At 39.3% G+C, this 14,959-nt stretch overlaps 1 protein-coding gene across 5 annotated transcripts in view; it reads left to right on the forward strand.

Annotated features, from left to right (window-relative positions):
* The window catches only part of igsf9ba (immunoglobulin superfamily, member 9Ba), an 83,493-nt gene that overhangs the window by 7,320 nt on the left and 61,214 nt on the right, over nt 1-14,959 (forward strand). For all 5 annotated transcript variants that reach the window (XM_047820881.1, XM_047820877.1, XM_047820879.1 and 2 more), the window contains exon 2: nt 10,987-11,184. In XM_047820881.1, the coding sequence (XP_047676837.1) occupies nt 10,987-11,184 (198 nt within the window). The remainder of the gene's footprint in view (nt 1-10,986; nt 11,185-14,959) is intronic.

The following is a 14,959-nucleotide window of genomic DNA, read 5'->3' on the forward strand; positions in this document are numbered from 1 at the left end:
TGGCAGAAGTCCACATCAGGTTCTTCTGTCAGCCAAGAACAGAAATCTGATACTACAGTGGGTGCAAGTTTACAGAAACTGGTTCAAAAGTCCAGGCAATTATTTTTGCTCATTCTGATGCTGGATACTTTTTCGCAGATGGTTGACTATTGAATGAATTAGCAGGAGTGTATATATAGAGTTCTGTTTCCACCATAATTGCATAATTGATGGGTTTATTAATTCATTTATTTTATCCTTCCTTCCTTTTTTCCGTCCTTTTTCCTTTCTTCATTCATTACTACACTAGTAATCACTTTGTTCTTGTCAGGGTGGTGTTGGATCCAGAGCCTATCCTGCAAATACTAAGATACTGATACACACTTAGGTGGATACACACTTTCTCACACTTGCTTACACCCATGGGCATTTTAATTTAGTATGTTTTTGGGTGGAGTGTGGAAACCTGGAGAGCTCGGAGGAAACCCGAATGGGAAAATATGCCAAATTTGTTACCTGAACTAAGGGTTGAACCCATTAACCTGAAGCAACACACACAAATCCCAAAAAATGTCCCAAAAAGTCCCAAAATGGGACAAATTCTTTCCAAACCAGTGCCTGGAACAGACAATTAATGTTTTATGCTGTACATTGAAATATGGAGGCCGGAAACAGATTGGGAAGTTTAGAGACACCGGGCACCAGATGGGGTGAGTTCATGAGATGAGAACAGGGTGCACACTCTATCAGATGGACATCAGTGACCCTGCTAAAATGACCATGTCTTTACTTTTCAAAGGACTTAGTGACCATCTGGTGTCCCTGAGGTGTCTGTACTACCCGACTTTATTTTCCATCCGGTGCTTTGTTTAAGTTACTGTGAAGAAGACATTGTGATGCCTATGATGCAATCTTGACACAATTTTGTTCAAGTTTAATAAAATGTGACCTCTAAAGTGAGGGTACTGATAGAATTCTTCTGGAACGTAGGCTCTTTTCTTCTGTGCTGTTAGCCAGGATGTGACCGCTTGGGTATTTGGTCTTACACTGTCATCAGAAATATCTCTTTCAATATATATTGCTAATGTTTTAGTAATATATGAACTAAAACATGGTGGCTCAAGCATTTACGACTCCTGGTCTGTTGATCAGAGCATTGGGCTTCAAGCCACAGCACTGTAAAGCTGAATGTTGGTCCTTAAGTGATCAGAGCAAGCACATCCTATGATGCTGGGATTTATCAAAAACTGATAAGAGATAGCCTTGATGCCCAATGACGCCTGAGATAGGCACAGGCTCCCCGTGACCTGAGAAGTTCGGATAAACGGTAGAAAATGAATGAATGGTAAGAGAGATAGAACATGGGAGAGTAACGAGGTTGAATATTTATTGCTTAATAGAAGCGTTTATTTTACACATATACATTACAGCACAGTGAAATTCTTTCTTTGCTTATCCCAACTTTGAATGTTGGGGTCAGAGCACAGGTTCCGCCATGATACAGCACCCTGGAGCAGAGAGGGTTAAAAACCCTATAAACTTCTACATCAGGTTCAGAGTTACATCATCATACAGTACCAAAAGGAGCAAAGCATAAATACTGCCATTTATTACAGAAAACATATGGAACATTTAAACATATGGCACATCCAATTTTTTTTTTTACCTTTTCTTTGCTATACAAAAGACATTTGAGTTTAAATGTGCTTAAGAAATCAGAGGATCGATTAAAATTTCAGCTTTTGTTTCCTGATTTACATTTACACTACACATACAGTTTTCTTTTTACATCACCTTTCATTTGAATGCACTCTTTTTTACCTGATCAAAAATATTGGAACACGTCACTGCCAGGTGCTTCTTGTTGCCCAGGTATGCTCTGTTACTTTGGCTATAAATAGAATAATAAATAAATAGAATAAACATCTACTTCAGGTCTGCACTCTGAATTTCACCTGTGAAGACTGCATTTGTTGTTAAAGAAAGGATAAACCAATATAAAGACCAAAGAGATATCTATGTGGAAAAAAAGTCTGAGAAAGGAGAAAAAAAATGCTCGATTGCTCAATACTCGACTCTGTGCAGTTGTTTTGTGTTAAATGACCTTTACCAAAAGCATGCTGGTGTTCAAATACACATCTATCCTGTGGCCAAGCAGCTGAGCAGTTCTCTGTACCTCTCTGTGCACCTCTATACTTCCCTCGCTGTATGATGGCGGATTCCTGGTGCGCCTCTGTTTAGGATTGAGGCTGATAGCAGGTTTCACACTCTTCTTTTCCCTTGCATTATGCCGAGTCTTATAGTTAACAAGTAATTAATATGTGTGAACATCCTGAAAAAGACTCACCGAGTGATACATAGAAAATAGAAATTCATATTATTTGCAATTAGAGTAAAAAGGTTCTGTATGGGCGATAGAACGTCTCTACTTGTATACTAAGGTCTGGTTGTTTATTTACTATATGCTGTATACTATATGAATAGAAACTGAAGAGAATAGAACTGAAATAATTCAGAACTCTTCTGTTAAAGCACTGATAAAAATTAAAGGCAGGGTCTCCGATTTTTGAAAGCCAATGTTGACATAAAATCACCAAAACAAACACGCCCCTAACCCAAATGGGTTCCACCCCTGTATTGATAGCTCCGCCCATACATACATACGTAACCCAGGCAACTAATGGAAAGAATTGTGTCTTTATCATAGCTGAAGGGAAGAACAATACGATTGTAGATAAACAAACAAGCAAAAATGACACAAGCATAATCATGTAAAGGACGGCATATATTAGTTCTGTGTAATAAAGCAAAACAGTGTTTAGCTCAGAAGTTATTGACTCGGGAAACTCCAATCTGTGAATATGCGCCAACTTCCTGCTCCTTCAGTTCTCTCCAGCGCTGGAAAGCTGATCCTATATTAACACGTCCTACTTCTTGCCTTATTGTAAGCCTTTCTTCGCTTTCTTTCTGTTTTTAACCTCCATGTCAATGTTAAAACCGCTTTCTGCTAATGTCACACATGCGCACTGAACACTCTGTCCGCCGCATATTGACAAGCCCCGACCCTTTCTGCTCATTGGCTACATGTTTGTTTTGTTTTTTATTTATTTTTCGGCCCGACTCAGTTTCGTGAAGCATTTCTCAAAAATCGGAGACCCTGCCTTTAATAAATATCCCTACAGATATCAAGGTGCTAGGCGCCACAAATATTTGTATATATTTATATTTATATTATCTCTCGGCCTCTATAATTTGAGCTAGTTGCACCACTTTAGAGCCCAGAATGTTTTTTCATTGTACTTTAAATTGCATCAAATTGGACACAGGTTAATTAATCACTCAAATTTTTGGTTTGGTACCAATTATTGCTCAGGCCCTAGTATGCACTTGCAAGTGTGTAAATAAACAAGCTTTTGCACTCTATGCTCCTTCATTAAAAATTCCATCAATAGTATTTCTGCCATGATACTATATCTGTCCTAGTGTTACTCATCCCAGTCCTTAGAACCATTCTTAAGGTCCAGTTATTTTCTGTCTTTCAATTACAAACTAGCTTGAATGAAGATATCCATATTGAATAACTGATGTACGTGTGGTTTAAGTGGCGAAAGAGCAAACGTGGACTGTCGAGAGGATTGGGTTGGGTATCACAGCCAGTGCTGGAGAAATGATTAAATACAGAATAAAATCTTAGATTAAAGTTCAAGTATTGAGGCAAACATGTAAGTGAAAGCCAAATAGTCTTCAATTTTATATTAAGCTTGATTAGTAAAACTAATGTAATACAATTGTAGAAATCTACAAATATTTAAGATATTAAATTAAATAGATTGAAGATACATTAGAATAATTAAACTGAAATGAGTCCAGTGGATTGATTTGAAATGAATGAATGAATGAATGAATGAAGGTCTAAAATGCATAGGAGTAAAGAAATTTTAATTTTAATTTTGCTTTGTGTATACATTTCCAATGGCCCATATTTTTGGCTTTAAGACTCAAATTTGTTTAAAGGTAATGGTTTAGTTCGGTGATTCTCAAATGTTTTGTAGCCGAGTTAACTGTAAAATAAATCCCACTGACCCCCTCAGAATGAAATCACATAATGAATTTTTTTTTTTTTTCTCTTGATGAAACTTATTTACCAATAGAACATATTAGGCCTGAGTTGACTTTGGTGCTTGGACCCATAAATAAAATAACAGTTATAATGTGAGTTGTGATTTTTGTTGGTGGGGGTTCGGTGCCTTGCTCAAGGGCACCTCAGTCGTGGTATTGCCGGCCCGAGACACGAACCCATAACTCTAGGGTTAGGAGTCAAACTCTCTAACCATTAGGCCACAACTTCCCCCTGTTATTGTGCCAAACAGATTCCTGGGGTCCCTGGCCAATACTTTGGGAAACATTGGTTAAGATGCTATTGAAAAAAAAACATCACCTTTGATGATTTTACTCATAAAAAGGCATGAAGTCCACCCAGATGACTTGTGTAGTCTGAAAGCCAGAAAACCGTTGACTTAATCATGTACTTAAAACTTACAGTCAGGATGAAAAAACATTGGTCTTCCTCGAAAGTAATAAAATAATTCCAGCTCTGGAGAAGAAAGAAAAGATGCCTTCGGTCACAGTGCTAATGTACAGAATGACTGATAGGAGCTTGGAGCATAGAGCATAGAGCATGGCTTCAGTTGACTTTGTTATTTAGCTACAGCTCAGGATGCGATAAACTCAGCCTGCAGGGGCTACTTCCGTTTAAACCCCCTGTTATACCCATAACAAATTATAACCTGTTTGTCTTATCTGCTTTTCATATGTAATTGCTTTTGTTCCAATCCCAGATACGCAATATTTATTATTAATACAATGTGTGTGCAATACATGGTTCTGCTAACGTTTTATCCAACAAGCCTCCAATTAGGTTATACGATATCGATATGAACAAACCTTAAACCTGCTTGTGCCTTGTAGTGTTTGGACTTGAGGGGTTTTTATTGCAAGCTTGTTGGCATGTGCAGGATCTAGTGAGTTTAAGAGAGAGTGCACACGGCCCTTTGGCCATTTATTATGGCTAAACCGGCTATAGCGCGGTTTATGTTTAGGCTCAGGGCTAAACACATAATTTCATGAACTCTGTTCTCTTTCTGTCTAAAATCGGTGCAGACAAAATCTAATAAAGTGACCTATTTCCCAAGAACAAGATGATTAAACTGGTAAATACTACCACTAATTGATGTATAGCAGCACTTACTGAAGAAGATGTGGAAATCATTTCTATTGTGGAGAAAGCCTTATCAGTGCAACACAATTATATGCTTTCATTTTCAGCTGTGTTTCTAGACTTCTGAACTTTTATGCAGTATTTTTATTGGTATAAAATGTTTTTGGTATCTATATAGTGCAATGCAGTTTACGTTTTGAAGCTCAAGCTGCTTGGTTTTTCCACACAGCGTCTCAGGAGTGGAGAGTGTGCAGTCAGCAGTTTATTTTTTATTTTTTATTCCACTGATTTTCCTTTTCACTGAAGTGCTAAAGAAATTCTACATCTTACTTAAGTGAACATTCTCCAGCTACAAACCCAATGAGGAAAAATCCATTTTGAGGAATATATATATATAAAAATATATTAAAAACTTAAACTGCATTGCACTATATACTGTAGATACCAAAAACATTTTATACCAATAAAAGTACTGTGATAGATATAAAAGATAGATAGATATAGAATATAGAAAGCATATATTTGTGTCACAAAAGATATATATATATATATATATATATATATATATATATATATATATATATATATAGATAGATAGATAGATAGATAGATAGATAGATAGATAGATAGATAGATAGATAAAAATAAATAAATAAAAAAGAAATAAAATAAACTGGAGTACCTGGATGAAACCCCCGATGCACGGAGAGAACATGCAAACTCCACACACACAAGGCGGAGGCGGGAATCGAACCCCCAACCCTGGAGGTGTGAGGCGAACGTGTTAACCACTAAGTGCCCCCTGATAAACTTTTTTATTATAAAATCTGACAAACTGCAATTTTTATGTGATCAATTAATTGGCCAGAGGTCTTGCGTAACATCTCGTAACCTGTAAACTGACTAAACATTTTCATTATAAAAACAACCCTAATAAGAGCCTAGATCCTTGTTCCATTTGAATCCATTTGGCTTAGGGGCTCAATATTTGGCTCCATAGAAGAAGAACCTCATTACGAAGCATTTATTTGTCACATATATACAGGTGCATCTCAATGAATTAGAATGGCATGGAAAAGATCAATTATTTCAGTAATTCAACTCAAATAGTGAAACTCGTGTATTATATAAATTCAGCACACACAGACTGAAGTAGTTTAAGTCTTTGGTTCTTTTAACTGTGATGATTTCGGCTCACATTTAACAAACAAATTAACAAAAAAATAGAATACTTTATAAACAATATAAAAAACATTTTTAGTGAATTGTTGGCCTTGTGACCTTCAGCTCATCTGCATTTTTCGGTCTCTAATAGGACAGTGATTTATATTTTTTTCCTTTGCATAACTCAGCTTGTTAGGAAGTGATGAAGGCCCTAGAATTTGAACCCCATTGTAACCTATCAGTAATTTCTGTGCATTAACCCATAGCCTTAATCCTTGAGCCAACTGGTCACTGTGACAGTAACTGACAAATATAAATGGGTCAATCTATGTTACTGGTTATTAAAGAAAAAAACACACATTTGAAACATTTCAGTCCTGAATTGTAACCATTGGGTGTCAATTGTCTGTAGCTGAGATCATCATGTGTTAAATAAGAACTAGCTATAGTAGGAGTTGAGAATTTAGTGTAGTCCTTTTACCAAATAGGATTCCCAACCCCCCTCATCAGTAGACATTTAAAAACAGATTTAAAAAATCAGTCATGAGTCATGAAGTCATCTTCAAAGACGTCTCCAAAGCATCTCCGTCGCTCTATCAGTACAGTGATCCCTTGTTTATCGCGGTTAATGGGGACCGGAACTCCTTGCGATAGGTGAAATCCTTGAAGTAGGATTGGCCCTAAGTTTGACCTATTCACTGATGGTCATCATCTTCCTCTTCCTCTTGGGCTCACTAGAGGAATCTTTCGCAGGGGCACGGCGCTTAGGAGGCATTGTAAGGGCTTAACGAAAAGTTAATTTCGATCACAATACGCGAGAAACAGTTGACAGCGTGAACGAGAGTGGCGAGATACAACAAGGGAAGAAGCTGGGAGAGGATGCGATGATGCGCAGCCAATCAGCTCAGATCTCATGCCGGGAACCAATCACGTGCCTTGTATGAGTGCCCGTGGGTATGTACAAAGCCTCTGAGAGAGTTTCTCTCTTTGTCTGGCATCCTGGGAAACCATTTTTATTTTTATTTTTCAATGAATATTTTTGAAAAATCATTGATGCACTGAGGCCACGAAACTTGAACCGCGAAACTTGAACCGCGAAACTTGAACCACGAAGTGGCGAGGGATTACTGTATAATGATGCCTGAATTCCTGATGATTACTTTCATCAGTGTTGAAGTCCAGGGCAGATTTTGCAGTACAGAAAGAAAGAAAGTGACCTTTTCACAGCTAGACTGCAAGTACATTTCTGAAGTAGAGTAGGAGGCGGTGTGCATGATCTGCTCAGTAATGATGGAGATCTCTGGTGATAGCAGGTATTACTAGCTCCAAACAGAAAACACACTTGGTGGACATGTTCAGGGGGCTTTTCACGCAAGCCTTTCATGCTGTTTTTATTTCCAGGAGGCAGCGAGGCAGACTGGTTGTCACAATGCTGGGTCTTTGTTACTGCTTGCATGGTTTACAGCAGATGATGTGTAAGGGGCAGTTTTCAGAGCAGAGAACAAGTGTCTCAGGGGAAGGGGAATAGGCTAGAAGGCAAGATAAGAGAAAGAAAGTTTACTGAAAAAAATGAATCAGTCAGATTTAAGAAAAAATCTTATGTATAAAAAAAGAAAGTGATTTTATTGCTAATACTAAACGTAATTTAAACAAGTTTCTAAATTGATTGATGTAAAGTGAGCGTGATCATGTGGTTTTAACCCAGGGGTCGGCAACCTTAAACACTCAAAGGGCCATTTGGAGCCGTTTCCCACAGAAAAAAAACACAGGGAGCCACAAAACCCTTTTGCCATCTAAAATGAAGATAACACTGCATATATCGTTTTTTACCTTTATGGAAAAGTATAGAAAAAAACGCAGTGTGTTGCATTTATGAAATCAATGAACTGCTACCGAGTAAACGGAATTTTATTTATTAGTTATTAGTTATTTATTAAATATATTGTTTGAACTAACCTTAACAAAAAAAGATGCTGGGTTGAAGGTTACTTTCAAATAAAATGTTCAATGTATAATTGAGTCCTCTCCATTTTCATGACAACTTGCCGGCTGCAGCAAACCAAAAATGCTTCTGCTTCTGTGTGTCGGTTTTCGCAAGTCGGCAGTTATGACGCATATTTTGAGCGACAAAAAAATTAAACACGGTTTATTTTAATGTTACAAGAGCATCATAATCTTAGAATTTCATTTTTTTTAAAAACTAACTAACGAAAATGAAATAAATTTAAATGAAATATTTATTTTCCAAATCTACAGGGAGACGCAGCAGAGGGATGAAAGAGCCACTTGCGGCTCCGGAGCCGCGGCTTGCGGACCCCTGTTTTAACGTAAACGATGTAAATTGTTAAGTCTCAGGAGGGTGTTGGCGCTGGTGAGAAATACAGTCATGGGTTTGTTTCTCAGGACAGGTATAAGCTCAGTGTTTGCTTTTATTCAGTGTTCATAATGCTACTCAGTTCAATCACATGGAACTGATGGAGCCATTTAAAATAAGCACGTTCAACAATCTGTGATGGAAAGCAGAGAAAATATATCTGCATGGGGTTAATAGCATTTGTCAGTGTTAAACAGCAGACATCGAATGCATCACAGTCACAAGCATTGCACAGATTAATGGGGAAGCTCTAACCTATCACTAAAAATACCATCATTTCCAATCAGTGATTGTTCCTTATTAAAATCTACATACACATCATTTAGAATTTATCATACGTTCACACATACAATGATTTTACTGCAGCAAATCTCCAATCGCTGTACAAAGAAGTCCTCAGGAGGCTTTCCTGCTACAGATATATTGCCATAGTAATAACGCTTATCACTGGATGGAAAAAACTAAATTCAATTTATTTGTATAGCACTTTTAACAATTCACAATGTCTCAAAGCAGCTTTACAGAAGTGTAGAAACAGAAGAGAAAAAAAATAAATAATAAATATAATAAGATTAAATAATACGACTAAAAAATTAAAATAAATAAATGAATAAGTTTAAAATGAATTAAAAAAATAATTTCCAATGTAAAAAATACTACATACAGTATCTATCCCTATCCCTAATGAGCAAGCTGAAGCGACGGTGACAAGGGAAAACTCCCTGAGATGATATGAGGAAGAAACCTTGAGAGGAACCAGACTCAGAAGGGAACCACATCCTCATTTGGGTGACACTGGACAGTAAATAATGTAAATGTAGATAATGTCCTTTCTACAACAGTTTATAATTGTGTAACCGGGAGGTCCTGAGGAACTAATGGGTCAGCACAAACTCTGAGTTCACCACAGACCCAACACTAATTCCTTCCTGTCAAAGTCTTCAAATGATTGCTGATAAAGTCCAGACTATACAGCTAACTGAGGAAACATACACAAAAAACTAGCACTGCAGATCATTTTTCTAGCTACTAAAAACCTCCTGGAAGGAGATTAAGGGTTTGTGTGTAAAAAGGAGTCAGTGATGGCTTAAGCAGTTAAGGCTCTGGGTTGTTGATCGGGGTTGAAGCCCCAGCACTGCCAAGCTGCCTTTGTTGGGCCCTTGAGCAAGGCCCTTAACTCTCTCTGCACCAGGGGTGCTAAATCATGGCTGACCCAGTGCTCTGACTCCAGCTACAAAAGTTGGGATATGTGAAGAAAGAATTTCACTGAGCTATATATAGGCTTCTGTTTTATTCAGCAGTGTTTACATGCATCGAGACTGATGGGTAATGTAGTCCAATGCTTCAGCCTAACCATGACAGGTTCTGTTATTTTGTAGTTTTACTAAAAACACAGTGACACTCATTTTCTTGCCTTGTGTAGTAAAAAAAATATGGCCAGCATGAGAGCAGGAGACAGGCCTCTTTTCCACCAAAAAGAACCGGGTGCTGGTTCAAAGTTGGTTCCACTGGTGAACCTTCTAAGAACCGGTTTGCCTTTCCACCGGCTAGAGAGCCATCACAGAGCCGAGTCTGACGTCACGCAGCAGCGGCAAACACAAACACAACATCAACAATGGCAGATGTTGCTTTACTGTTAATGCTCATGGCTTTGTGAACCTACATTGGCATCCAAACGCTGTGAATCCAGCATGTACGTGCAGCTCCATGTGATCCGTATAAACGGAGGTTGTAATCGAGAAAGAACATAACATTATTTTATCATTAACACAGAAAAAATTTAGCCTTAGCATGTAGCTACCTACTATCGTGTGTGCTGATAATGTATCATATTGCGGTAAAGTAAAAGTGTAATAAACATTAGTATACTTAAAGTACGTTTTCAAATGCCCTAACAGTAGCCCCGCCCACAGCCCTGCCCACAGCCCCGGACACAAGCTGTTCTTAAAGTCTAGACCAGCAACGTTTTGGTGCTACTTAAGAACCACTTTTCCTGGTTCAGAGCCGGTGCTTTTGCGGTCGAAACAGAAAGAACTGGTTCTAAATTAGGCTCTGGCTCCGAACCAGCACTCAAACTGCCTCGGTGGAAAAGGGGAAAGAGAGAGCCTGAAAAATCATGTGTATAACACCAAATGTATGAATGATCTCAACCTTGCTTAAATGCCTGTATTGATTTGGTGATCAATATTGGCTTGCTGATGAAGACGTTTGATTCATCTTTCCTCCTTGCTTGTTGGTTTATGGTGTCCAGGTGTCCACGGCGTGAGAGAGGAGCCCCAGTTTGTGACGGCCCGTGCAGGAGAGAGCGTAGTTTTGGGATGTGATGTGAGCCACCCTCTCAACGGCCAGCAGACCCCCTATGTGGTGGAGTGGTTCAAGTTCGGTGTGCCTATCCCTTTTTTCATCAACTTCCGCTTCTATCCTCCTCATGTGGATCCGGAGTATGCTGGTGAGTTCAGACATCACTGCCCACCTTAACTGAGATCAGTTGTACTGGCATCATTAAGCTAGTTCTTTCATGAGTTCATTTAAAATTAGCTCAGACTTGCACACGTTTTTGTTTCGATTCGAACACTTAAGGTGCATTTTGATGCTAATTTCATGACACACATACAAAACAGTACATTAAAAGCAGAATTTTGAGCATGCTCATGAGATTTAAAACGACTTTTCTAATCCATAGACTTTTTAAAGCTAAAAATGTTTCCTACTAAAAATAAGCCATGTGAGATTTTCTATGCTAACCTGCTACTTGTTCCTGGTAAAAAAAAACACATAACACGTTAATTATCCCACATCTGATTGGGATCTATAGAGACCCACACATACACACACTCACAAAGCTGTGAAAGACACCTAGATTGGTGACATCAGCAACGTGGATATGCCACACCTGGCAGTACATGGGAAGGAAGTGTCTCATGAGCTGTGTCACTTTCTAAACTAGGGCATGCGAGCAGGTTGTGCGTAATCTCTCTCACGCTGACGACTGTGGGAGCGCTAGAAAGAGAAGGCAACATAATCGTTCATAAGGATGAGAATCAGATTTGTGTGAGATATATATTGTGTGAGTGAATAAACAAATCAAAGACACAATTAGCGCGTCCTAATTAGCTTTCTAGCTCCATTGGTGGTGAATCAGTCTATCATGTACACAATGAGTTGGGACTTTGACTCACTACACATTGGGACATTGATGACTCTGTAACAAAAGCCCTATAAAAACCCAAACATTAATATTTCAGTTTATACATCATATAAATGTGTTAGCTTAATTACCCATGCTAACTTTAAGCAGGATCATAGGCTGGAAACTTGTTAATCTTCAAAAAAAATTCATATAGAACATCAAATGTAATTAAAATTCACTACTGTATATTGGTAATTATAGCGGCATCCTATAGCCACAGAGAGGCTAAGCAGAAGGAGAACCTCCAGGACTCGTTCCCATACCTTTGCATTCTCTTTGAAGATTTATTAACATACTGTATGTGCTGAAAAAAAAATGCAATGTGATGAGGTGGAAATTTTTACTTTCGAGATGTTTGTAAGGCCTTGCCCATCTATGCTCATGACTGGTAGTTATTGGGATTATTGTGATATTAGATTATGACAAGTGCAGAGGGGACTAGAGACGACTGGACAGGACTTAGGCTCATAAACAGCTTCTAGTAGACCTTGGTAAGACAAGATTAGCTTGATCAGGAGATGAGCAGGCGTTGTGCAAAAGCCAATGATTGATGATGTTTTGCTTTTACAGTACATTGTTTGGATTCTTTGTTTGAATCCTGTCTATAAAATCTTGACGTAATCAATGATCGTGGACCTTCCTATCTCATGCTACACAAGGAGTGAGGGGTCCTGCTGTGCAGCAGAACACAATAAATTGTGAAACCTCTTTAATCTTGCCCGTGCCTTCCAGTGTGCTAATTCATACTCTAAATCTCTCAAAACTCAAACTTCCACGACAGTGATAAACGGTCAATAGAAAGTGAGCGTTCCGCTACTCATCCGCTCTGTACTCAGTAATTATCAGGAAATACAATCAAGTGTATACCCAAATGGACCACCCATGTGACCATCTGTAGATAAAGTTGGTTGAGAAACATGATGTCATTTCCTGTAAGGGAGCGTGTTTTAGGGAGAGAATGTTTCAGTTCACTGGAAGGATTTTGTGACTGAGGAAGAGAGAGAGAGACAAAGAGAGAGATACTGTAGAGAGAGCAAGATAGAGAGAGAGAGAGAGAGAGAGAGAGAGAGAGAGAGAGAGAGAGAGAGAGAGAGAGAGACAGAGAGGGGGTGGACCTTAAAATGGCTCGACAACCTGATCAGTCCCCAGACTAGTGAACTAGGGAGATGATTGAGATGTAGCCAAAGTCAAATTTGATCATTTGCCAGTCTCTTTTATCACACAACCACTAGCAACCAGGGAAGGCGAATGCTAGAACATTCTCCTTTCTCGAGAGACCAAAGGAGAAGCAAGTTTTAAATCCCTAGTTTTAAAGCAGAGAGAAGAAAAAAGAATTGACGATCTCACTATTTGGCTGCTTCTTCATCGCATTTTAAATTAGAAATGAGGCCTCATGTTCGATTTCAGTTCCCCTTAAATGAGCCAGACTGCAGATCCTTAAGAAACACTGCATTTAATCCCACATGGCTTTCACCCTTGTACTCAGACACAACCCAGAATTTGAGAATTTTTTTTTTTTTAGTTGGAGAACTGTCATGTCATGTGAACCCCCTATTATTTATTTTGCCAATAAAATAAAAATAAAAAAACAATCAGAAACTAGATTTAGAGCTATTGAGAATTCTAGCCACCAGCTAGCACTGTCCTGGCATGCTGCCCAATGAAGTGTTTCAATAATTTGCTCTTTTATTATGTCTATATGTTGCAGGGATATTTTTAATTCATTTGTAATGACATCAGAAATCATTAGAATAAAAACATCCGGTCTTTTCCGTCTAGGCTATTTTAAAATTGACGCAGTGCTCTTTAAACAACACAGGCAGCACAGACGAGGATTACCGCTTTCACTCAGGGAAAGTACAGAATTATGTCATTCAGCATTTTGATGTGTCCGGGCTACGAAGTGAGAATAAAAATGCTTTTTTTTCCAAGCTAACATTAGTGAAATAAGTTCTCAAGTTGGATTCACCTTCCCAAGAGAGCAACCTTCTCCTGCCTCAAGTGGAGGAGTTTAAGTATCTTGGGGTCCTGTTCACGAGTGAGGGAAGGATGGAGCGGGAGGTCGACAGGCGGATCGGTGTATCTTCCGCAGTGATGCGGTCGATATACCGATCTGTTGTGGTGAAGAAAGAGCTGAGCCGCAAGGCGAAGCTCTCTATTTACCAGTCGATCTACGTTCCTACCCTCACCTATGGCCATGAGCTTTGGGTCATGACCGAAAGGACAAGATCCCGGATACAGGCGGCCGAGTGGCTGGGCGCACCCTTAGAGATAGGGTGAGGAGCTCAGTCACTCGGGAGGAGCTCAGAGTAGAGCCACTGCTCCTCCACATTGAGAGGGGTCAGCTGAGGTGGCTCGGGCATCTGTTTCGGATGCCTCCTGGACGCCTCCCTGGGGAGGTGTTCCGGGCATGTCCAACCGGGAGGAGGCCCCGGGGAAGACCTAGGACACGCTGGAGGGACTATGTCTCTCGGCTGGCCTGGGAACGCCTCGGTATTCCCCCGGAAGAGCTGGAGGAAGTGTCTGGGGAGAGGGAAGTCTGGGCATCCCTGCTTAGACTGCTGCCCCCGCGACCCGGCCCCGGATAAGCGGTAGAAAATGGATGGATGGATGGAAGAGAGCAACCTGTATGTTGATATGACCTTATACACCGAACGCATGGCCGATGAGGACCTTCTCACTTTCATTAAGGAATGAAGTAAGAAGTTGAAGCTTTGTTTTTGTTTGATTTTAGTTCTAGGTGAAATATGTTTGCTCTTCATGTACATGTAACATGTACTGTACATGAAGCATCCCTCAGGGGTTTTGTTAATCAATTCAGTTTCATTTGGCTTTTTGATTGCTTTGCCTCATGCCACAACTGTGCATTAAACATGATTTTAATAGATATAAACTTATAAACTCTAAAAATTGTCTAAATTTTTTCGGCAACCAGGTGAGAGTTGCTTAATGAGATCTTTGTATTACCAAGACGAGAATGTGGAAAATGAAAAACGGCCACAGGAGAGGAAAAAGCGGCGGTTGAAGACCTACT

Source organism: Tachysurus fulvidraco, chromosome 11 (genome assembly GCF_022655615.1).
Source record: "Tachysurus fulvidraco isolate hzauxx_2018 chromosome 11, HZAU_PFXX_2.0, whole genome shotgun sequence".
Taxonomy (NCBI): Eukaryota; Metazoa; Chordata; class Actinopteri; order Siluriformes; family Bagridae; genus Tachysurus; species Tachysurus fulvidraco.